This window comes from Manduca sexta, chromosome 4 (assembly GCF_014839805.1).
Source record: "Manduca sexta isolate Smith_Timp_Sample1 chromosome 4, JHU_Msex_v1.0, whole genome shotgun sequence".
NCBI classification, from domain to species: domain Eukaryota; kingdom Metazoa; phylum Arthropoda; class Insecta; order Lepidoptera; family Sphingidae; genus Manduca; species Manduca sexta.
The window spans coordinates 3,592,618-3,617,939 of record NC_051118.1 but is presented as its reverse complement, the minus strand read 5'-3'; the positions used below and the strand labels follow the sequence as shown (position 1 = coordinate 3,617,939).

Genomic DNA, 25,322 nt, shown 5'->3' with positions numbered 1-25,322 from the left:
TCTGTGCTAATACAGTACGAACTGGTTATTTGACGACCAAATTCATTATATTTTTTTGCACTTAAAAACTGGTTATAGTGTTACTACCACAACATTCATTTTGGTGATTGGAATATTTGATAAGGTAAGTAGAGATTTGAATTTTTTTATGGTTTTGGGTTGTTTTTTTGTTTGTGTACTTTTATAGACTTTGCAAGCGTTACGATATTTTTATCTTAATTTATGCATCATGTGTTCTAATTTTTTGTCGATTCACAAAAATGACATATTTTATTCTACAAAATCATTTACTATATTGGCCTTACTAACTTTTACCACAAATTTCATTTTAATATGAACTGTAGCTTACACTTGATCCAAATACATTGTGGCTTCAATTCGAAGTAAATAAAACCGTGTCTTGCGGTCCGTAAGCTTTGCTTTTGCTTCCACAATTAATATTAAAGGCCCTTGCACATTACACTTTCTAACGTGCTTAAAGTCCACGTTATTGATACAAATCGCGAGCAACGACATCTTAGCACAGGCGTAAGTAAAAGTATAAAATTGCCGACTCCATTGGGTTAACAGCGTATTTTAGTTGCGCTTGCGCACGTTTAAAAAGGCGTGCGACAGTTGTAAGGGCATGTGCACACATTATAACGAGTTGGCATTTTGTTTTTAATACTGTGCCTTCTGTTCTAAGTATAAATAGTAAAAACCCATTAAGAAATATACAAAGATTCACAGCTACTACATATTGAAAGGCATTTACAGTATCACAATCTTTAAAAGATGTAAGCGTGCTTTTATTACATCAAATATGAACAATTATTTTCAGCAACTAAAACCACTTACCGATATTAAAGTAGAGAAAAGAGCGACAAGATGCGAACCGCGTGCAGAATTCAAAAGCGAATGTAATGTTTGTAAGTGTTCAGCGGACGGTAGGAGTTTCAGTTGCACGCAGAATGAGTGTCTGGAAGGCGACAGCGTGGACAGTGACGTGGAGGTCTTCCAGGAAACCGATGTGAGTTTGAAATATAGAGTCTCTTTCATACTACACACTTTTCTGTTGGTGGTAGGATATCTAAAAATAAAAAAAAAAAAAAAAAATGCTTTATTCATCACGTAGGCGAACATAGTTGCACTTATGATAAGTCAAGGTACATGAGAATATTCAATTATTACTTAATTAGATTAGCTTATATAAACAAAGACAATAAAATAAATGAAAAATATACTTAGTAAACAAAGAAGCCAGCTCGGGCTGGCAGGGAAGAAGAAATAAAATTATGTATGTATGTATTTTTAAATAAGCAATAAGGGAGAAACGCGTCGCGATCCTCACCGGTGAGGACAATAAAAGCCCTAACCTAGCTAACCTACCAGCCTTTCACTAACTACCTAAGCGATGACTACCCGAAGAAGAAAGGCAGAAAGAAACTCCGGGCTTTATTTTTTGTCATCAATTGTCTATTCATTTATAATATTGTTATTAAATATATATATATTTTTTAATAATTCTTTTCTATACAAAGTCTGATTAATTATATAAGCTAATACACGCACATCACCGTAAAATTGCGGAGAAAATCCACATAAAAGTATTTAGCAATAACTAAAAACTAACGAAAAAACAATAATACTAAAAAATTATAAAAACTATGAAACAGTCAGTGTACAGCGTGCATACGCCTACATTTACAAACATAATATTTTCATTTCATATTTTGTCGCAGATCTTGGTCAATATAATTAAGATTATAAATTTTAAGGCTGGTGCAACAAAATGATCGGTCGGTCGTCTATTATACATTGATAATTCAAAGAGTCAATATAAAATAAAATATGTCACATAAATTTAAAACTGTTACCCAGTATAATGTCAAAATTGTAGAAAGGTACACATGAGACGTTTATGTAGTTAATTTATAATATTGGCGTTAACATAGGGTTGGACAGGGTGTGCAGGACTGTTTTTCCAAACCGTCTGATCATCGAGGTAATCCTTTACATTATAATACCCCTTTGACATTAATTCGCGCTTAACATGACACTTAAATTTGTAGCCGGGCAGATTGGTTATTTCAAGAGGGATTTTATTATAGAATTTGATACAATTCGCTAGATAAGATTTATTTGTTTTACAGAGCCGGAAATTTGGAACAACTAGTTTATTCTTATTTCTAGTGTTCAAACAGTGCAAGTCACTGTTTTTCATAAAAGTACCTAGGTTCTTACGGACATACATAATATTTTGAAAAATGTATTCAGCTGGCAAAGTCAGTATATTCACCTCCTTAAACAGTTCTCTAAGGGAATCGCGAGACCGAAGGTTATAAATTGCACGAATCGCTCTTTTCTGTAAAATAAAAATGGTCTGCAGATCTACTGCAGTACCCCACAGAAGAATGCAATAAGACATAATGCTGTGGAAGTAAGCGAAATATACTAACCTTGCCGTAGCCACATCAGTTAAATATCTGATCTTCCTAATAGCAAAGACTGCAGAACTCAATTTACTCGAAATTCTTTGAATGTGGGGTCCCCATTGTAATTTCCTATCGATAGAAACCCCAAGGAAGACTGTAGAGGGTACTAATTCTAGTTTATTCCCGTCTAAATCAATATCAGTTCCATTAATCTTGTTCAGTAACGAGAATCGAACACATTTAGTTTTTGCTGCATTTAATAGAAGATTATTGGCAGAAAACCAGTCAGAAATCAATTTAAATACTTTATTTGGCTCTACAAAATTTCCTTCCCTTCTATTTAGTTTAAATATTAGTGAAGTGTCGTCAGCGAATAATACAACTTCAGCCATTTTGTTAATAATGTACGGTAGATCATTAATATAAACTAAAAACAGAAATGGTCCCAAAATTGAACCCTGGGGACCCCAATCCCAACTGTGGACCCTGCAGAGGAAACGTTGTTGATAAAAACTTTTGTTTCCGACCCGATAAATATGAAGATATTAGTTTAAGCCCCACTCCCCTGATGCCGTAATAGTGGAGCTTTAAAATGAGGGTTCCATGATCAACGCAATCGAACGCCTTGGAAAGATCACAAAATACCCCTAAAGCATCCTGCGATCCCTCCCAGGCATCCAACACAGCTTTAACTAATGCACGTCCTGCATCTTGCGTGGACCTACCCTTTGTAAAACCGAATTGCCTGTCATGTAGAATCTCATTTTTATTAAAGAACACCAGCATTTGATTAAGCATTAACTTTTCGAATATTTTACTTAAAGCTGGTAAAATAGAAATAGGCCTATAATTGGAGGGGGGTGTTGGAGCAACCAGTTTTAAAAATTGGTACTACTTTACTTATCTTCATAAGATCAGGGAATATGCCGTCTCTTATGCAGCAATTAAAAATATCAGAAAGGATTGGGGCGATGCTAACTATCACTGACTGCAACGCTTTAACAGACAAACCCCAAAGATCTTCAGTACTCTTCATGTTTAAGCTCCTGAATACTTTTATAACATCATAATGAGTAACACATTCAAATTCGAAATTTGGAATTGATAAATCTAAATATTGTTTTAAGAATGACTCAGCTGCCTCTGGTGAGGATGGCAGACATTTTGTCGTCTCAAATGGTATGTTATTGAAAAACTTTTCGAAGTAATTAGCCACAGAATTATTGTCTGAAACTAGTTCGTCATTAATGTTTAATACAATCTTGTCATTACACTTAGTTTTGCCAGTTTCAGTATTAATTATTCTCCAAGTTGTTTTAATTTTATTATCCGATTTTTTTATATTTCTACTAATATAAGCAGCTTTGGCATACCTACATACACTTTTAAAAATTTTAGAGTATGTTCTTACATAATTAGTAAATTTGACATCAGGTGTAAAGGACCTTCTGTCATATAATTCGTATAGAACATCTCTACTACGCCTAATACCTTTGGTTGCCCAAGCACTGAAAGATATTTTATTTTTTTAGTGTTACTGATTTTACACTACATGTTTTATTGAATACATTTGTCACACTATTTAATAATGTTTCAAACATATTATTTGGGTTGTCCGAGTCGCAAGTCAGCATAGGCAGCACGGAATTAAGTTTTGTGCTAAATTTCTGCAAATTACGTAGGGATAGTGGTCTAAATTTAATAATGTTTTTACTTCTTTGTTTTACACAATTAAGTTTGACCATTTGACAAGTATGGTCTGAGCGAACACCGGTTAATAATTCTTTATAGTCAATTTTAAAATTTGAGATAACATTATCAATACACGTGGCCGAAGTTGTAGTTAGTCTAGTTGGCTCGAGAAAGTGACAGTTAAGATTAAAGTGACTAATCGGATCTAATCGGATAGTGACCACCGTTCACGAGGTGTTAAAACCATAGTGGCCTACGTAAGTGTGTCGCGTTCCGGGATCAGTCTGTGTATATCCGGTTCCAACAGGCCGGCATAATTATGTCGACTGCCGAGGGGTAATCATGTCTCGTCAGTCGACTTTCTATTGGACACCACTCAACTTACCATCAGGTGTAGTCGGGACTTAGCCGTTCATGTATAGAAAGAAAGAATGTAAACTTCATTGTAAACCACATAGAGTAAATTAATATAATATTAAGAAAAAACGCGCAATATCATGGTCATAAACTAAACTTACAATATTGCTGCTGATATGTAGGCAAGTTCAACCAGGTTAAGGCACAAACAACCAGTCAGTTTTGATACTGACAGTTCCAGCCTGTGAATTTTATAGTCCTGTTATGTTTCTCTGGAAGATGTAAGTGTCTGCGCGTCGCCTAAAATAAATCCTTGTCTATTCTAGGGTCCTGATCATGTAGAAAGAAATTCCGTGTGCCAACCTAACACAATATTCTATGTGGCTTGCAACGCTTGCCAGTGTAACAATCAGGGCACGGATTTCGCCTGCACCCTCAAAATATGCCCCTTACCGAGGGACGTCGAGGTTTTCCACGAGTTCAGGGTTTGTAATTTTTGTATTTTTTAGGTTAAATTTACCTTTATAATCGTCATAAACCACAGGATATCCACTGCTGAACATGGGCCTCTCCCAAAGATTTTTAGATCGACCTATTGGAAGCGGCCCGCATCCAGCGACCTCCTGCAACTTTTATGAGTTCATCAAAGACATGAAATCTTTAACATGACCTCTATAATAATGCCACTTAGTACTTTTTTATTTGTTATGTTACCATTTTTTTTTTCTATTTTAGCGTGACTTACATACTACAATGGACCCAATGTTAAGTACTTCAGTGAATAATCCTTTTTAATTAATCTGGTGTTGCTCACGGCTTCACCCGCGTGAGAAGCCTTTTCCGCTACAAAATCGCCTAAAATACTGTATTGATTCATAATCCATAAATTTAAAAGTATGATTAAATAAATTCATTATTTTCACGGGAGTAAAGAAGCCTACGTGGTAATCCAGGGCATGCTCAACCCGTCTGCCAAGTTTCATATTAATCCTTTCAAGTGTTTCTGGGTTTACCTCGAACAAACATTCAAATATTTTCACATACTTTTGTATTTATAATAGTAGTTAAAATTTAGACTCTGTCATGGCGAATTTGACGTTGGACCCAACATTTGGTACAAACTACTGTTTACGCCAAACAAATGTGTAAAATATCAAGAGAAGTCACAAATCTCACTGATTGCTAAATTAGAACGTGTTACTGCCGATTTGAATAAACAATTCCAATCCATTTTTGAATTTCGCGAAAATGGACCAATCAGAATAAAGTATTTTGACATGCTTACAAATGGCTTATTTTGATTGGTTTATCCTAAGGACCGGATCGATAGTTAATATTGAGATCGTTTATTGAAATTGGCCTCCAATGAAATGTCATGCACATCTTTATAAAAAAAATGTGTTATATTTTATTATTACAGATTTTTGTTTACAGGATATGAGCCCCGTAGTACCTATGATGGGAGTGTCAGATGCGGGATAGCTGGAATCCTTGAATGGAAGAATTGATCTAGTGCCGGCAGTCCAATATCTGGCAACAGAGTCCATTATAAAAATTAGTAGTTGGAATTATACCATTACAAATAAATTATAATAAACATTACATATTTGTTGGGCTTTTCTTAATTTAGAATTTACATACATAACATCACGCATTTATCCCCGAAGGGGTATGTAGAGGCGCAACTAGGGCACCCACTTTTCGCCAAGTGTGTTCCGTCCCATGATGTGATAGGGGGCGAGCCTATCGCCATATCGGGCACAAATTCCAGACTCCGGGCTGATACTGAGCAGAAAAACCCAAATATCACTTTGCCCGACCCGGGATTCGAACCCAGGACCTCAGAGCGCTATTGTACCGGACATGCAATACAACTACGCCACCGAGGCAGTCAATTTAGAATTTCAGCAATAAAAAACGTAATACAGCAAGGGTTATGCCTAAACCGTCTTCATCAAACATTGTCGTATTTAATTATTGGTCAAGGAAGTTCTTAGTAGTTTCTAATTTGACCAATCTAGCGGTCATCACTGAGCTTCTTAGGGATAAACATTACAATCACTGTATTTTACTTTGTTCCTCAAACGGATTCAAATACTAGTAACAATATATTTGTAGGAATCACGTCTATACTTAAGAAAATCAGAAGCCTAACCTCCATATACATAAAAGTTATTTATCCAAGGACGGAGCATTGCTGTGATAACAAGTCCATTTCTTAGCTTTGTTTATCTGACAGCTTGCTGTTTGTTCACATTTGTTTATCCGACAGCCACCTGGATTCAAGTTGTATGTCAATAATAGCCAATCACAACGGCCCTATGTTTACACACTGCGAAGGCTGCCATGCCGTCAGCACTGAAAAACAGACTTGTTATCACAGAAATGCTTCGTTCTTAGAGAAATAACGTCTATGAATAAGGGGGTAAGAGTAATAATAAAAGATATAGCTGTATGAAGGCCAACAAAATCCAGGGTTCAGGCAATTTCTCCCCTACCCGCCCCAGAGTCGTAGAATCCGTGACCTAGAATTAAGTCTGGTCGAATGTTGAGGCACCCTACAGCTATTATAATTTTTTAATACACTCACACCCTTTTACCCTTAGCAGAGCTGCAACTAGTGTACCCACTTTTCGCCATGTGTGTTCTGTCTCATGATGTGATAGGGGGCGAGCCCATCACCTTTTTTTTAGATTCACGAAAATGATTTTACCAGAGTAAAATAATTACATTATGTTTAATTAAAAAAAGTGAGCAATCTACTTGGTGTTAACAACATGCGAAAATATGACACAAATCACTGATTCTCAGTTGATAATGAGCAGAAAAATCCAATATCATATGAGTTGACATTATTAAAACCACCAAAATTATTAAATTTGAAATAATAAAGACGCGGAAGTTTTTTTTGTCACACCCATGACTTGGTCTTAGGTACGTCTATATATAAATTGTTTCTTTAGATGGGCCGTTCAGCTGTGAACACCACTAAAGCGGTGATATGCGTAGCCAACAGGATGTTTATCAAGGATTGCAACACTTGCTGGTGCAATGAGGACGGCACCAGCTTCTACTGCACCAGGAGAGTGTGCACCATCCCTGATGATGACCAGGATGGTCAAAAGGTCCTAGTTTGAGAGTTTCGGTGGATGGTTCTGGGGTTTTATTTACTGTTTCAGTTACCTATTTGTCTTCTACAGTTCTCTCTTGCGTTTGGTTGGTAGCGGCTCGCAATATATTATTTATTACCTCCAGTCTAGACTTCTGATTCCTTATTAACTTATTTCTTGATGTATCCTAGAACTTTCTCATTATTTTAATAGTAAGTAATTAAGTCTAAGATGTGATACGATTAACAATAAAGGTTCTACGGTATTGGGTGTATTTTTTTTTTAATTATACTAAACCTTTTTGCTCATATTATTTGATATATTTTTGTGTATGTGACCTTACTTCATAAGTTACCTTGATCCATTCCAAAATATCCATAGAAGTAATTAACTTCTGGTGTGGGTTATTAAAATTTAAACAAATGAATTTTAACTTATATTTTTTAATAGGTAACCCAGGCGGCGTTGTCCAGGAAAATTCGTGCTTTCCAGGTAAAAACATTCCATTACTAGTTTTTTTTTTTTTTAAATACGTACCGACTTATGTTTCCTTCCAAAACCCAGTCCTTTTTTTAAACAACGTGACAGCGAAACATGCTTTTCTCTAACCTAATGGTACATACTATAACAATAATACCAAATACCATCCAGATCTACTTTCAATTGCAATAGATAGGTACACGACAACGAGACAGCATTGTGCTCTTAATTCTTAGATCATTTCGTAATTAATCATTTTAACACCATTTTTAGCTTTATGTGAGTTTTTTTCTTTGTATACCTAGTCTTGCCATAAATATTGTAATAAAGAAAAAAGAAAATTGTTAACTGCAAATAACATTTATTACTTTTACAGTGTGTCAGTTTAATACATAAATATAAAACAATTAAAAATATAAAAAAGCTTATTCGAAGTGGTCTCCATTGGCTGCAATACAGTCCTTTAAACGATGAGGCCAGTTATCAATAGAAGCACGCACTCTTTCCATGGGAAAATTCTTCACTGCCAATCGTATAGATTGTTTTAGGGACTCCAAATTATCATGGCGTTTAGAGCAAGCTGTACTCTCTAAAACTGACCACAAATCATAATCCAGCGGATTAAGATCGGGACTAGACGACGGCCAGTCTTCAGCTCTGATGAAGTCCGAAACGTTCGATTCCAACCAAGACTGCGTGGACCGAGCTTTATGACCCGGCGCCGAGTCTTGCTGGAAGGACCATACTTGGTTATTGAACATGGTGATGTTAAGGGGCTTAACTACCTTCTCAAGAATGGTATCTTGATACACTTGTGCCGATGTTTTGATACCTTTTTCACAAAAATATGGCTCAGTCACTCCTTCATAGCTAACACCCCACCAAACCATCACTGAAGTCGGATAATGTCCACTGGTTGCACTCTGTCGACTAATTGGGAAGCTTCCTTAGAGCTTTGAGCATAAATACGGTCATTTTGTTTGTTAAAATGTTGCTCAATTGTAAAAATTTTCTCATCCGTAAACAAAATTTTTCTGTGACCTCCCTTTGCGTACCGCTTCAGTAGTTGTTTCGATTTTACCACCCTATTCTTCTTTAAATTATCAGTTAAGAAATGGCCAGTGCGTCTCTTATAGGCTGCAAGTCCTAAGTCATCTTTTAAAATACGCGACATGGTTCTAGGTGCTATCTTCATTTCCCGAGATAAAATCTTTTGCTTTCGGACAGGATTTCTTCGAATTCTTTCCCTTACTGCTTTGACCACCTTTTTCGTACGAACACTACGTGGACGGCCAGATCTTTTTCTGTCACAAACAGAGGAGGTCTCATTGTACCTATTAATAGCCCGGTACACAAACATTTTACTAATACCAAGTGTATGGAGAGTTTTAAAAATTGCATTTGGCTCCATACCTACTTTGTGTAATGCTATCACAGCGATTCGGTTCTCTTTATCACCCCACACCATTTTAATATCGCAAAATATTTTACAATGTATTGGCGCCAAAATGAGAAAACACAATGAACAATCGTATAAAAATGACAGATTCGAAATTCAAATGTAATATTTTTTTATAATTAAGTGTAACAGTATTTATGGCCAGACTAAGTATAAGTTTTAGCTTATTACGTGAACGCCTCCAAATTATATTACGGATGATATGTTTGTTTTCTTTTTGCTGCGCTTGAAATCACTTTTAAATTCAATTATATACTTATATATATTAAGTTTTCCTTACTTAGGCTTATATTAAAGCATTACATCATTGGGCTTACATGTATTTTTTGTATTTATAGTGTTAAGTCTGTTGGAAAACCTAATACATAAATAAACACCACCTTTTTGTCGCCTTCGAACCCACAGTCTAAATCTAAAGATACTCGCAAATTGCTTGACGATAGAGAGAAGATTGATACTCAGAAGTGCTAGCGATCTATTAAACAAATCGCCTTTCCTTCCCATACCTCCAGGAAGTGCCAAAGCAGTGCCAGCCGGGCCAGGAGTTCCGAATGGATTGCAACAAGTGCCTTTGCGACAACGAGGGACAGAACTTCTCCTGCACTCGCATGGACTGCAGCGCCATGAACAATCACAATGGAGACGCGTTCAGCAGTAGGACCAAGAGAGGTTTGATCACTCAGGTTTTCTTTATGAAACGAGCAAGTGGCTCGTCTAACAAGCACCACTACTCATAAACAGTAGCTATTAGTTACGCCAGCTAACTGAATTACTTATTAGTATGGTATTTAAGTGTCTGTATTCCCGATGGTTAAGCGTTGCTGTCGTTCCTGAAGACCAATTGGTGATACGGAAGCGCCCACGCAGGATGGCTACGGATGCCAGAAGTGGCGCGCTGGTGTTGCTAGACAGGACATGAACAACCTGAGCGCGCGGTGCGAAGACACCCACCTTAACCAGTGTGATTATTATTCCAGAAACTGGAAAGGAGGAAATGAAGTGCGTGCCGGGCAGCGTGTTCGACCGTGAGTGCAACGTGTGCCGGTGCGCGGACGAGGGGCAGCACGCCATCTGCACCATGAACCGGTGCACGCTAGAGGGCGCCACCGAACGCCCCGCGCCTGGTAGGTAAGCGTTCCTCGTCACTTTATCAATATTTTTAGTTTTTTATAGTGAACGTACTATGAGTTGTTACGCAGCTACCCTCAGAGGCTTATTTTTGCAATGAACAAAGAAAAAACTTAACCTACGTAAGCAATCGTCTCAGAACTGGTCACAAAGATCTTGCATTGGTTAAGGGGGTAACTGCATACCAAAGAGCAGAATAGCTTAGCTCTTTCAATAGACAGGAATTTCAAGGTTCTGCAAATACGCCTAAAAAGCTGCACATATTTGCTACAAGTTTTACTAATTCCTACAAAGCACATTTGACTTTTCGAAAATAAATAAATTAAGTATACCTAATCGATAACGACGATGGAAATCATCGTGAGGAAAGCTGCCTGAGTATTCTACGTAAGAATTTCGAAGGTATGTGAAGCCCCCTTCCCTAGGATAGGATTGTGGATTAAAGACCCTGAAGATGAGAAGGCCTGCGTGGCATGTCTAGCTGCAAGTTGGTATTTAATACAGGGCTGGTAATGTTATCATTGGACATGAAATCTAAATGAATATAAAAATTATGCAATTGAACTATTTCATTAACACAACTGTAATTATTTCGTATTGTATGTGATTTTTTTTTCAATGATTAAAAAAGTAATGAAGTCATTTATTGTAGAAGATTTGCAGTATTTAAATTTTACACCCGCGCCAACTGCGGCTGCGTGTTATAAACTTTTGGCATGCGCGGGAATATTTTATTTTACTTACACCACTACTAGATGGCGTTAGCTGTCGTAAAATGTTTTTCCAATGAACATGATATAACTTTTTTACCTATTTCATAACAGAGCAGGACGAAGGATTCAGATGTAATCCGGGCGAACAGTTCGCACAGAAATGCAACGATTGCACTTGTTCAGCTGACGGGCGGAGTGTATTCTGCACGCTGCGTCTCTGCGACAAGGACATCGCAGTCGACATATAGAGAACACTACACATAGCAATAAACAACGTATCTTGATGCGAACAAACAATTCGATAATTTTTTAAAGCATTTGAAAAACATTTCTTTTATTCTCTATTTTATAATGAAGGTTTAAAGCGCTGTATTCTCAAACGTTACGTAGCTAAATACGGGGAAATGCTATGATAATAAGTCTGTTTCTTAGTACTGCCAGTTAATGGATAACACAGGCAATTAATGCACTTTTTTATCTACCATTTATTTACAACTTCGACTATTGTATTTGGCCGCTTTATATTATATTCGACAATTAGCGTCTATTTAGATGTTCTGAAATATGTACTTATTCTCAAAATACACAAATACTTCACATCGATAATTATCCTATTAAGTAACGTAATAGTATATTATCCATTTCTTAAAACTGCAGGTTCTGTTGAAAAGGGTAAAATCACAGAGAAAGATTAGGGAAAATATGCTAATTATTTAGCAAAACAGCCTTATGTGCTATAGTATCAAACGAATTATTTTGAATATTAAGTAATATAATAATAAACATTATCATTGATAGAACTGTATTGCAACATATTGTATTGTTATTTCGCATCAGGACAATAACGGTCATCCACAGCAGCTGCCTACATAAAATCCTAATCGATAACACTATATTTATTACAACAATCGATTGTATTAATTCGATTCATATCGAATGAGGAACTCGATTCCTAGTAACATTTTCATTAAGTATTTGTGACTAATTATACTTAGTTTTTTATTTTGTACGTTACTCGAACGATTTTGTTATGTGAAATACTCATTAGATCTTTCGGGATTTTCATACGCGGTGTTTTGAATGTCAGGCTTAATTCTGTTAAATAGAGATGTTACGGATTCTTAAATTATAGTAAGCAACCAGTCGCTTCTTAATTTAGCCGTATAATAATACTTCGAAGTTTGAATTCTATGTCCTTGAGAATAAATTTAGTTTTGCTACTATTATATCATTGTTATACAACTGACGTTGACTTAAAAGCAAATTGAACATAATTGTCGTTAGCTGCAGCGTGCAAAATCCAATACATAATGTTTAACTCAAAGCAAAAGGTCCATAATATCTCTATAAATATTCTTTTATCGTAAAGCAAGCGAATAAATAGTATGTATGCGATCTGAAATTAAAATAGTGATATTTGAATCTTAATGCTTGTTCTTTTAATAATTTTGATAATACATAGTGTGAGCATGGTGAGGTATTTTTAATTTTATGTGTATTTGTTTTAGATGCTAATTTGTACGTCATTTTGAGGAACCTAATATTTTTCATTTGTGTGTGGCCTGGTGTCGGACGGGTTAATAAAATATTATTATCTGTGGCAATATACATTTCAAATTAAAGATTTTATATAAAAATCTAAATAAGCGTTTTTTAAAGATAACCTATTAAAACTACGTGAAATCTGTATGTTGTTACAGAATAATAGCATTTTTAAAAGTATTTTTTTATCGAATACCCATCGCAAATGGCTACACTCTTTTTTTTTACAAAAATCAGTGAAGAATTGTTTTTAAAAACAATTCACCACTGAATTCATCTATTTTCTAAGCTGATCAGCTTATGAATTTATTTAGTTAGTAAATATCTCGACTGGAAGGAATTACAACTATTTTTAAAATCAATAAATATAAACAATACAGTATAAATAAGCTGTTACTAGATGGCGTTAAAACATAGTGATCGAATTATTTGAATTTAGAATGCAATCTATTTGCGTCCTTATATTTTTTTAAATTTTACAATTCAAATGAACATGAAGTTCTTAAGGTTTGAGTTTTGTCTTTAATATTTTTGTAACTCCTTAGAACAAGTCGAGTAATAACGGTTTAATTGCTTAATAGTTAGCGTGCCTCATGTATTAGAATAATACGTAAATATACTTAAGTTTTGAGATATTAAGAAACAAATAAACGATAAAGAAGAATGATATGTGCGTTTTATTTACCCTATAATAAGTAAAAAAAGCAGTGATTATAATTAATGACAGTCTAATTCATTTCCTTTACACTCTTTCTTCCTTGATATACAGAAATATCTTTGCGAAATATTAATACACATTCAAAGTGCAACAACTAAGAAATAAAAGAAATTAATTTTCTAAAATTCATTAAACTCATTTACGATCAACAATACGTCGTAAAATATAATGAGCAGTAAAAGTATGACTTTAATTTAGTTTGCCGTTTTGATATCTGGGAATATGTTGTCAAGATTTTTTCTATTTTTTCTCTTGTGGATATCAATAGCTGATGCGCTGTTGTGTAAGTATTATAAACAATAATTTGGCTATTTGTGTATATTATCATTAGCATAAGTAGGAACAGGCTGTTGTGACGTAAAATTAAAATTAAAGCAAAATTGCAGCCCATGCACGAACGCAACATACGAGTACACATTGTCATATACATTTAGGTGGCAATTTTGACACTGGCCATTTTTACCGCTCGTGGCCTAACTTCCATATTCTATAAGCTAGCCCTTCCAAATTTAAACTCGGGCCAAAAAGTTTAAAAATCAAAAAGGTTTTATTAACACAGTAAATCAAAAAGCACTCAGAGCAGGATGAAAATACTTAAATAAGAATGCAATATAGATAGAAAAAACATATAGTGATGACAAAATCAAATAGAAATTTACTGAAAATTCAAACAAAATCCATCTAAACGTGTAAGAAAACAAAACAATTTTTTTATAACAATTCCGGTGCCAGTCAAACCTCGCAGAATGTGTGTGCCAACGGCTGCAGTTCACGGACCGTGTCATGAATGTGTGTGCTCGACACAGGGCGTGTACCATTGCTGGCACAAGAAGTGTGACAATAACGAAACTGGTAAGAAAATGCGTAATCTATATCAACATTCTAATTTATTATTTCTCTCTGGTCTCTTGTTCAACGCCATCTATCGAAAAATTTGCGGCTGAGAGAACTGAGGTTTCATCTTAACTGATGGTATTTGTACCTCTACGTCTATCTTCCATGAAGACATACAGCAATAGACCTTTGAACCAAGTTAAAGATGTTTTTAAACAGATGTCGAAATTTCAATATTAAAAAATAATGAGGTCTGTTTTGTAATCTAACTGCATGCTAATGATATTTATTTAGGTTTGCATTGACAAACTATTGTTAAAATTCCGCAGAATTCAAATTCAAATAAGTACTTAGCAGTGAAAAAATACGATTTAATAAAATTATTTCGTGAATAGCTTTGTATTAGTAGTTTGGAATTAATGGGGGCCATAATCAAGATGCCTTTTTTATAATCGTAAACGCTAACATTATGTATGCGAATGACATATCTTAGCAATAGATTTATCGATAGGATGACAATCCCGGACATTTTTTCTGTTTTCTGCATAAAGGTCTTTTGATTATTGACTACGGTCCGAATTCCTACTCATACGAAACAGTATGATATTACTATAACTACTCGTTCCAGAAACGACGGATTTGGACAAAGAATGTGAACCTTCGCTAACATACATAGAAAAATCAATGATATGCAGTTGCAGTACAACGGGAGACTGGCGTTCATCTAACTGCAGGAACCGCTTCCGACGGATCCAAACAAAAAACACTCTTACCAAACAAATATTGAGGACGAATATCGGCTGCACCCCTTTCATGTTATATCTGATAGACTGCAACATATGCCGTTGCGAATCCACTGGGGTTTTCAAACCGTCTTCTTGCACAAATAGACCTTGTGCGAGTAAAAACAAAGCAGCAACTTGCACAGCAGGTGATATAGAACGTTTTGGTAATGAGCTATGTGCTTGCAGTGAAGTCAATTACTTTATAGATAAACTGTGCTTCGCCATAAACGAGAAAGAAGTTCAAACAGTAGAGGATAGAAAATTGGAGAAATTAGTCTACGCAGATCAGCCGTGGAGAAGGTCATTTAAAGATAATTACAGGTGTAATCAAAACATGACATTCACGATAGACTGTAATATTTGTGTCTGTAAGAAAAAAAGATTGGAATGCACGAATCACGTTTGCAAAGCTAAAGAAATCGGTAGAAGTAAAAATAGCGTCAAAGCTCTACCAGAACTGAAAAGTCCCGACGAAAAATGCAAACCAGGGAGGAAGTACAAATATAAATGTAATATTTGTGTGTGTGCTGATGACGGGTCGCCAACATGCACAAATATGATTTGCTTAGAAGATTTTATTTTGGACCTTCGTGCTTTCCGCGGGGCATTGAAGACTTCTGGAAAACGTTGAGTGAATGTTAAAATTATTTCACTGTTTCTATGCAAAACTTGAATAATATGTTATGGTAAATTATATAAAAATGTATTTCAAACAATGGCTTGTATAAATGGTATGCATGACATTAGTGAGATAATTGGAGGACGTCTAGATTCAATTTTAAATAACAAAAGACACCAAATATTGTTAATGTTGGAATATATTTTCTGGCTAGCTGTTTTTTGTCAAATCCACGAAATGATTGTTGAAACCACTAAAAGTGAGATCATCCGTCGATTCTGAAGACCTCTTTTTGGGATGCAATTGTATTATTTTTTGCCAGTGGTAGGATATATTTTATAGTCACCCGGATAGCGACCACCGTACACAAGGTGTTAAAACCCGCCATAGTGGCCCACGTAAGTGTGTCGCGTTCCGGGATCAACCTGTGTATATCCGGTTCCAACAGGCCGGCATAATTGTGTCGATTGTCGAGGGGTAATCATTTTTCGTCAGTCGACATTCTATTGAACCCACCTCCACTTACCATCAGGTGCAGCGAGGCCATTTTTCAGTGCCCATATGAAAAAATATTTCGTTTAGTAACTCTCACTTTCACACAACTATTTTAGCTGTATTGTGTGACAAAATGAGTATGTTTTAGTGAATTTTCCTCCACGAAACCTTGTAAAATAATCTACTAAAACCACCAGCCACTAAAACCAATATTTTTTCCGCTGAAATGGGGGATTAAACCACCAGTTTTAGTGGTAAATCCACGAAGTTGGCAACACTGTATATATTATGTAAACTATATCACGCGGAAAGAACAAGTGTTTTATACAATATCCGCTAGGTGGCAGGTCTCTCGTATATGTGTGTCTAGGTAGGGACCACAGTAATGACCATTGCTGTTGTCAAGCACTATTTTGGTCCGGTTCCAAGGCCATTGTAGTCTGTGTAATTACTAGATATAAAACTTATCATCAGTGGCGTACCTAAACCGTAAATAAATAAGTTTTTTCCAGGGACCTTTTTTTAGGTCCCAATACACAAAAATCTTTGCCACCTAAAGCCGGAGGATCGTGGCAATTGACGTATATTCTATAGACACGAACGTCCATATAAACTATTTGTTCAAATTTGAACTAAATTGGCAATCAAAACTGTTATAACTTATTTATTCACTTGTATAACAAATAATTTTACGTATTTTAGTCAAATATTTTATACACATGGTTTACACTTAAACTCGAGTTCTTATATTATGAGTGTCACGCCGTACAAAACCGCACGTTGTCAATGTTGAAATCATACTAAAGTCAGGTGTACGGATTACAGTACAGTTGAGTCGAACACAGTGACTGTACGGAACGCCAGATCTAGTATTTAGTACATATATAATGACCGCGGCAATTTTCCCCGTCATGCTAAACCGCTAAACCAGAGACCAATAAACTAGACGCTAAATAGTCCATTGAAATGTTACATTTTTTAGGCCTTACCTTGCGTTTTTTAGAGGACGCAATTTTATTTTTTTGAAGTGTAGGGGGGGTCAGTCTAAAGCTAAAACCAAGTTTGTGGGGTCGCCACCCTTGTCCCACGGCCGCCATCTTGAAAATAGGGGTTGAAATGGTTTTTACGATGTATCTCTTAAACTATTTATCTGACAAAAAAAATGTATAAACACTTTTTGTTGCAAATTAAATTCTCTACAACTTTAGTTTAGTAACTTTTGTCGTAGAACTATAAATAAAAAACTTATAAGCGAAAATGTTAAGAAATTCAATGTTAAGCAATGTTCATTGCAACGTCATCAGAACGTGTGTTTATAAGGTTCATAATACTCTTTTTTGTACTCATTAATACCCAAATACCCAAGGGACAATTAGGGAACAAAAGAACATCTGCCTGCTATTATTATTATTATTTCTAACCTCTCTTATTGTAAGAATAGCTGATAATGTTGTGTTGAAGTTGTTGTTCAACTTATATCTTTTAGTTGTGCTACATATTTCTGTACGTGCGAATGTATTTTATTCTGTTTTTAATTCTGCAGACGATTTCGAATGATTTTAGACACGATTTTAACTTTAGTGAAAACTACTTTTTTTTTATTAGCATTTTGACTTTTAAAAGACTTTTAAAAGTCAAAATGCTAATAAACTTCTACTTAGGACAACTTCAACACAATATTATCAGCTATTCTTACAATAAGAGAGGTTAGAAATAATAATAATAATAGCAGGCAGATGTTCTTTTGTTCCCTAATGGTCCCTTGGGTATTTGGGTATTAATGAGTACAAAAAAAAGTATTATGAACCTTATAAACACACGTTCTGATGACGTTGCAATGGACATTGCTTAACATTGAATTTCTTAACATTTTCGCTTATATCTTTTTTATTTATAGTTCTACGACAAAGTTACTAAACTAAAGTTGTAGAGAATTTAATTTGCAACAAAAAGTGTTTATACATTTTTTTTGTCAGATAAATAGTTTAAGAGATACATCGTAAAACCATTTCAACCCCTATTTTCAAGATGGCGGCCGTGGGACAAGGGTGGCGACCCCACAAACTTGGTTTTAGCTTTAGACTGACCCCCCCTACACTTCAAAAAAATAAAATTGCGTCCTCTAAAAAACGCAACCCCAAATGTAACTTTTCAATGGACTAAAACTGTTGTTACGTCAATGCTTAACGAGAAATGTCAGATAAGGAGTACATTGTAAGTCGCGTTCACGTGATAATGAGGAAACTGACTTGCTTTGCTCTTATCTACATTTTTTATTAAAGAGGTTCTGTTGTCATTTATCTTCAATTTAACCTTTCACCTCCCTTATCGTTTCATTAATTTCCTCGTGTTCTAAACACGTTTTTTGTCTTCTATTGACTTGTCCATAAACTCCTCAATGAAATATTTGTATTATTATTTCTAACCCGTAATAAATATGATCGTTCCAACAACACTGATGTCATAAAATAGACTGTTGTTTAAATAGGTAATTTAAATAGATTAAGGTGTCTATACGGTGGCTCACTTCTGGCAGGTGGTCTTCTTATAGAAGGAGAATGCCAAGAGCTTGGTAACGCAACGTTCTCTGCCGCCCCCAGAAGAGCCGTGTCAGTAGTCGCCCTCAGAAGCGAAACACCGAGTAGCCGACTGACGGCGTTTTCCGCTCTGTAGATTGGAGGCGTTTGGAGTTCCTCTGCCTGTCATAATAGGCGACTATTACTCACCATTGGGGGTCGCAGACGGGTTAGGGGCGGGCCTCTAATTCTACTGTGTACAGTCAAAAACAAAAAATGCTGATCAAATTCCAAATTTCAACTCTCATTTAAACCTTTGTATCCTTACCAACAATATTTTTTATACAATAAAACAAACTTAAATCGTTTTCTTCATTTTAGATAAAGAATATTTCGATATCAGTAAGTTCAGCATCTTTTGTGACTGTACATTCACAAGTACGTAGCAAGTCTCTTGCTAAGGTCTTTTTACAGCAGTTAACATATCCGCCATTTTTCCCTCTACTCAAATATCCACCCTTTATGCTGTCCATGTCTTTTATTCCATAACATAAGCTATACGTAATTACAGCAAACCTGACTAATATTGCTCGAATTGCTGAGATTAAAGAACAGAAGTGCGTGCCCGGCCAAAAATACAAAATAGATTGCAACACTTGCTTTTGCAAGAATGATGGCAATTTAATGTGTACCAAAGTCCTATGCCTCACTAATAAACGACCGATAGAAGGTAGAAGGAAAAATACTGAGAACATAGCAATGGCTTGGAAAAACAATACAGCAAATAAAAAAGGGGAGAAAGAAGCAAAACTAGCAAAAAAAAAGAATAAGTTAATGGAAATTCCGACTCTACCGGATACGTGTGTACCTGGAAAAATATATAAAAAAGGTTGCCAGAAATGTTTCTGCCAAGATAATAAGAAAGGCGTGTGCACGAAGAAGAAAAATGCTTGTAAAGAGAAAGGTGAGTTTTATATTCTAAATACTGACATAGAGAAACCAGTAGGTGTGTATTTTGGGTTTGAGATTATTTATGTAATATAAAGCCATATCACATAGAGAATAGTATCTACGCCATAAGTCAGGCTGTTGTTACATTTCTTTTTCTTAAGTTAAGTGGTGTTCAATAAAGAGTTATCTATCTATTCGTATATTAAGATGATAGTTACCACCCTGACTTTTAGTCTCAACCAATCAAAAACCGTGCATAAGGATTATAGTTCAGGAATGTTTGTCAAAATTCCTACTTCGCGAAACTGCGATTGCCCAGTAATCTAATTATTAAGCCCCAATCTCCTCACTTGAATCTTCATTCGCTAGATTACACTGTCATTGGATTGTCATACAAGATGGTTTTAGATATTGCCTTATTTTCAGGTTTCAGAATCCGTTACCTAAAAGATATTCGTCCCCCATTCAAGTCCGGAGAAGTGGTGAATTTTCCAGAATTGCAACATAGGCAGGTCAGATGCGAGCCCGGCATGTCTTATAGAGTCGACTGCAATGGCTGCGTGTGCCTTGCCAGTCATGACTTGATCTGCGACGAATACATCTGCCTGAGCTATGATGACATGCACAGGATTGATGCTGATGAAAAATCAAGTAAATATTTTAATATCGGAAAATAAATTTGTTATTATCATCAGTTTCAAGCATAAATATTTTACTAAATATTGCTGTTGGACTTAACTGTTAGAAGTCTCCTTGACGCATTAAACTGTCAAACTAGACGTACGAACCAAAATATCTGAGCAAAATATTAGCTAGCTGTCAAAATTTTCATATTATGTCTACGAAACTGACTTTTTCTTTAATGAAATTATTGAACTCTTCAGCAGCTAATTAGTTTACAGTTTCTGCACCGTAAATGACTGGAGTGATTTAGTTCGTCTGATTACATTTCATGATAATCCTTTCTACGAAGACAAGTTTGATGAAGAAACAATAGCTTATGAGTATATTTCGCTGTCTTTTCCTTACATCACTCCAATTAAAGATTTCTCATTTACACTGCTATTAAATTACAATTAATTATGTTTAAGGAGGACATTGCGATCCACAGACTTACAACAAAACTGTTAAAAACTGCGTACAATGTGTTTGTATTAAAAATAGAGTGAAGTGCAGCGAAGTGGCCGGTTGTATTTCGGACTATGATAAACAACTATTAAATTGGAACAACGGGAAGCCAAAGCTGACACTTGACATGTTTAAGGAAACTTGTATGCCTGGAGGGGTTTATAGGTATGACATGACACAAATTGATACCTTTTATCACCGTAGGGGTAGGCAGAGGCGCAACATGACAAAGGGTACGTCCTGCAAATCGTTGAAAAACTAAATGTGCCACAAACAATAAAAACAAAACGCAAAAATATAACCTTTGCAGTCGCTTAAAAATATATTAACAGTATATAAGCTTTTGTATTACATACTGTATAGTCGAAGCCACGAAATCCGAGCGGTTTTGTCAGAAGTGACGTGTGAGCGAGATAGATAGACGGGGGAAAAGGGAGGATGCTTGAGACAGAGCAGTGCGGATAGCGCCGCCATTCTGCTTGAACCGCTGGTCGCTACTTACCCTGGTTTTGTGGTTTGGCCCTAAGGTATAGGAAGAATTGCAGTTTGCTTCCACCACATTATGCTCTAAATGATTTAGGGCCCAATCTTTTATTTTTTCTACTGACTTGGTAAAGTATCTCCATTGCCTCTGCTGATAAGCGGAGTGGAATCCAAGAGTGTTGTACGGTGGTCACTCTAGGCCCCGGGTTTCTAACCGGGGGGTAATTACCCCCGCAGGGGTAATTCAGCTATTTCACAGCGGTAACAAAGAAACTAAGTAAAGGGTCGTAAAATATGAAAAAGTAACAGAGCTGATGTTAAAATTGAAAGGCTGTTGTGCAATATATAATTAATAAAGATGTTTGTATGTTGAAGGTGGGCCAAAATTAGTTTTCCACAGATCACAGGGGTAACAATATTGAAAAGGTTAGGAACCACTGCACTAGGCAAATACAGACATTCTACCAGCACTGCATCCACATAAACTAACCTAACATTTCTTCTAGAATGGACTGCAACAATTGTTATTGTCAAGACGATAAGACACTACGATGTACCCAAAAAACTTGTCTTAACTACTCGCAGTCAAAAGCCCTTGAAGATCAACGCATGTATTTAATTCATTATGGTTTATAGACGTTGGAACTTAGACCCAAAAGACTACTACACAAGACGGAATGGTGGCCAATTCGGACCTTAATTGATGTACTATGCCAATAAAGTTCTTGAAATCGTTCATTGGTCCTAATTTGTTTCCTATTAAAATTTACTCCAAACAAAATAATTTAGAAATCAAATGTAAAAAAAAAATTTCAAATTTTCTGTAAAACCACATCATTACCCCAATTAACCCCTGTCTATTTGTAAGATAAGTTGTTATAATTACGGTAAGATAAGATAAATACAGTAAATACTAATTTACAACAAGAAAGTGTCACGTCATGGAAAAATATAATATCTATCAACTCAAATAACCTTTGGTCAAAGTTTACCACAAACATTTCACACATCATGCGGTTGGATCTGATTTAAACGTGCTGGTCTACGTCAAAAATAAAGTGACTATCTTTTGACAAAGACTTAAGGCATTATATCGCGCATCAAATCGAGGTGACTTGCTTGACATTTTGTTTTTTAATGTGGTCTACGTTTGTTGTCCTGACAAAGGTATATACAAACATACCGGACTTTCGAGTGAGTGCTTGTCAAAAGGCGCTCGCAACCCTTGAAAATTAAGTGGCCATACTGAGGGCAACCCGAAGGGCTACGAACCTCGTCTCAGGACGGTCACTGGAGGATGAGACATCAAAGATTACGGATGCGCGTAGTTGTAGCGAACTAACAATCTAACCATTACCGTATTCGTCACGCGGGCCGGAACTATAAGGGTCGGGGGGACGGGGAAAGTGGCTATGTCCCTGGCGAAAAGGACGAGACTGCGGTCTTGTGGAACGTAAGAGTTTCAAGAACTCGTTTTTACGATGAATAGCCAGAGTGCTATCGGTCTGTCAGAACTGGACGCGGCTGTCTCCGTTTAGCGCGGTAAATTGAGTGTGACAAGGCCATGAAGTAGTCTATATTATGCTATTAAAGAACATGGTCTACCTGTGTGCCAAACGTACGCATCCGTTCAGCTGTTATTCTAACAAATATTTTTATGAAATATTTGCTCATGATTTATTATTATGTTGTATCTTCCCCGCGGGAAATCACGACATTAAGCAAGGGTATCGCCAAGGGGTGGACTGGAAGTGGCAGCTGCCCCCACTAGAGGTTCTAAAAACGTTGCCAAATGTAAGGCAACCAACTTGACTTTCTTGATCGATCATTCCCGTACGTCGAAACTTGAATGAAATTACCAATTTCATTCTTAATATTCAGTACGCTCAATTACGCTCCGCTCTATGTTATTGTTAAAGCGGGAGAGGTGGTATCGGAGAGGAACATGTGCTCTCGACTTTACCTACAATTCATACTATTGAAATTGAAAAACATCCTAATTTCAATAGGGAAGATGGTTGGAAGCTTGCACAAGCCAGGGATCCAGTTCAACATTTAATTAAATCGGAACTCAAAAGATATTGTAACTCTGACTGCGGATGAACAACACCTCTGTCTCCCTTGTTACCATGAAGGCTGCAAAGTCTTCGAAACGTCGGAAGAAAAGTAAAATATTAAAACCGCGATAAAATTCATAAAATAGTTTAATTTAAATGTCTAATATTCGTGTAAACATAAGTAATCATTATGCCGATTTTTTTTTTTTTATACTATATTATCTTATTTGACTTTGATTGTTACAGCGGTTTTTTTTATCAAACAGTGCCTACAGTAGTAAACAGTTAACAACATTTTTATAGTTTATTCACGATTTGTTTATTCTCGGTCTCGGTTCTCGGTCTCGGCCGAGATTTTATTTCGTTCTCGGTCTCGGTCTCGGTCTCGACCGAGATTGAAAAACCCGTCTCGGTCGAGCCTTAACTCGTATAGATTGATAAGCGTTAATGAATACTCCAGACTACAGCCAAGTGTGGAGCATCGCCTTACTAAAAGAAAAAATCTGGCAACACAGCGAGTCGCATCCCTATGACTTCCACTTTGATCGGCGTCTGGTGCTTTGTGTCGAGCATTTTTTCATTTCAACGTTTTTTTGTAATTTTTATAATAAAGACAATGGGAACCCAACCAAGTGGCTAAACTGATTTTATACAAATCAAAGGTGCGCGCGCAACATCAACAAATAATAAAATTATATCCATATTATTTTGTAATTTGTACATTTGGTATTTTTCCGCATGCATTCATTCGATCCTAACTATATATTATACTATGGTACATATATGTATATAATATACTGTATGCCAATGTCATAATGTCAACGTTTAAATTAATGATAATAATATACATTTTTATTCAGCAAATAAGTAATCTTTGTAAACTAAATCCATCGTCAACGCGGAAGACGTGATAAAAGTGATATAAGTAAAAGACGTATATTTGTATGTCTGAGCCATTGTTTCTCAAAGTGCGGCCTAGAATTCAAAGAATTAGAGGTTTCAAAATGTTTCGAAATTTAAGATTCCATTAGAAATAAAAGCCAAACGACCCATCACCTAAGTTCTCGAAGTCGAGCTCCTAGAAGCATGCAGTGGCGCAACCAGGACACCCACTTTTCGCCAAGTATGTTCCGTCCTATGATGTGATGGGGGCGAGGCTATCGCCATATCGGATATAAATTCCATACCGATCAGCAAAACCCAATATTACCTCTGAGGCCCTACTTCGAAAAACGAACATCGAAACGTCGTTCCGAAACGAAGAAACGACGAACTTCGGATTTAACCCTACTACCAAATTACTTCGGATCCGTCATCGTTCCTTTCGGAACCATAAACAATCGTTCGAATGAAAATATTGTGTCGGATTAGAGATGTATATCTTCAAAAACCGTAAATTTCTACCTATCATGACATTCTTGTGAAATAGACATATAAGTTGGATGTCTAATTAGGTTTTCTGCAATACAACTATTATTTCATAACTCTAAATATTTACTAGTTACAATAAAACAAATATTTTTGCTGATTTTGCAATATACAGTCTTATTGCATTGTGTTTAATCTGTGGAATATTAGATTTTTGACACTTGATGGACATTGACAAGTTGACTGGAGACAATCCAATGATTAAAGAGTATAGAGGATGGGTAATATGGTCACGTGACATGCGGCACATTTAATGCATAAAATGGCGCCGACTCCGCCCCTTACAATAGTGATATGCTAGTACCGAAAATTTTGTATCGACATCGAAGAATTAAAAGAGAGACAAACAAGCCCAAAATAGATCAAATACGAAAAGGGTTAGGTTCTACCATAATATAAATATAACAAACCAT

At 36.0% G+C, this 25,322-nt stretch overlaps 2 protein-coding genes across 3 annotated transcripts in view; both read left to right on the top strand.

Annotated features, from left to right (window-relative positions):
• LOC115450323 overlaps positions 1 to 13,562 on the top strand; it is a 30,100-nt gene extending 16,538 nt beyond the window's left edge. The window contains exons 8-14 of the mRNA XM_030178315.2: positions 821 to 1,009; positions 4,790 to 4,948; positions 7,427 to 7,588; positions 8,024 to 8,065; positions 10,025 to 10,181; positions 10,490 to 10,636; positions 11,465 to 13,562. Of these exons, the coding sequence (XP_030034175.2) occupies positions 821 to 1,009; positions 4,790 to 4,948; positions 7,427 to 7,588; positions 8,024 to 8,065; positions 10,025 to 10,181; positions 10,490 to 10,636; positions 11,465 to 11,601 (993 nt within the window). The 3' untranslated portion in view covers positions 11,602 to 13,562. The remainder of the gene's footprint in view (positions 1 to 820; positions 1,010 to 4,789; positions 4,949 to 7,426; positions 7,589 to 8,023; positions 8,066 to 10,024; positions 10,182 to 10,489; positions 10,637 to 11,464) is intronic.
• Positions 13,563 to 13,813: 251 nt separating this feature from the next.
• On the top strand, positions 13,814 to 22,160 carry LOC115450322. 2 transcript variants are annotated; one of them, XM_030178314.2, is made up of 5 exons: positions 13,814 to 13,896; positions 19,434 to 19,826; positions 20,240 to 20,464; positions 20,905 to 21,106; positions 21,931 to 22,160. In XM_030178314.2, the coding sequence occupies exons 1-5, from the start codon at positions 13,836 to 13,838 to the stop codon at positions 22,058 to 22,060; spliced, it is 1,011 nt and encodes a 336-aa protein (XP_030034174.2). In that variant the 5' UTR covers positions 13,814 to 13,835; the 3' UTR covers positions 22,061 to 22,160. The 2 variants fall into 2 exon arrangements, with proteins under 2 accessions (XP_030034174.2, XP_037297166.1); XM_037441269.1 differs by lacking the exons at positions 19,434 to 19,826; positions 20,240 to 20,464; positions 20,905 to 21,106; positions 21,931 to 22,160 and adding exons at positions 14,346 to 14,465; positions 15,076 to 15,948 and having other exon boundaries at positions 13,817 to 13,896.
• The last annotated feature ends 3,162 nt before the right edge of the window (positions 22,161 to 25,322 follow it).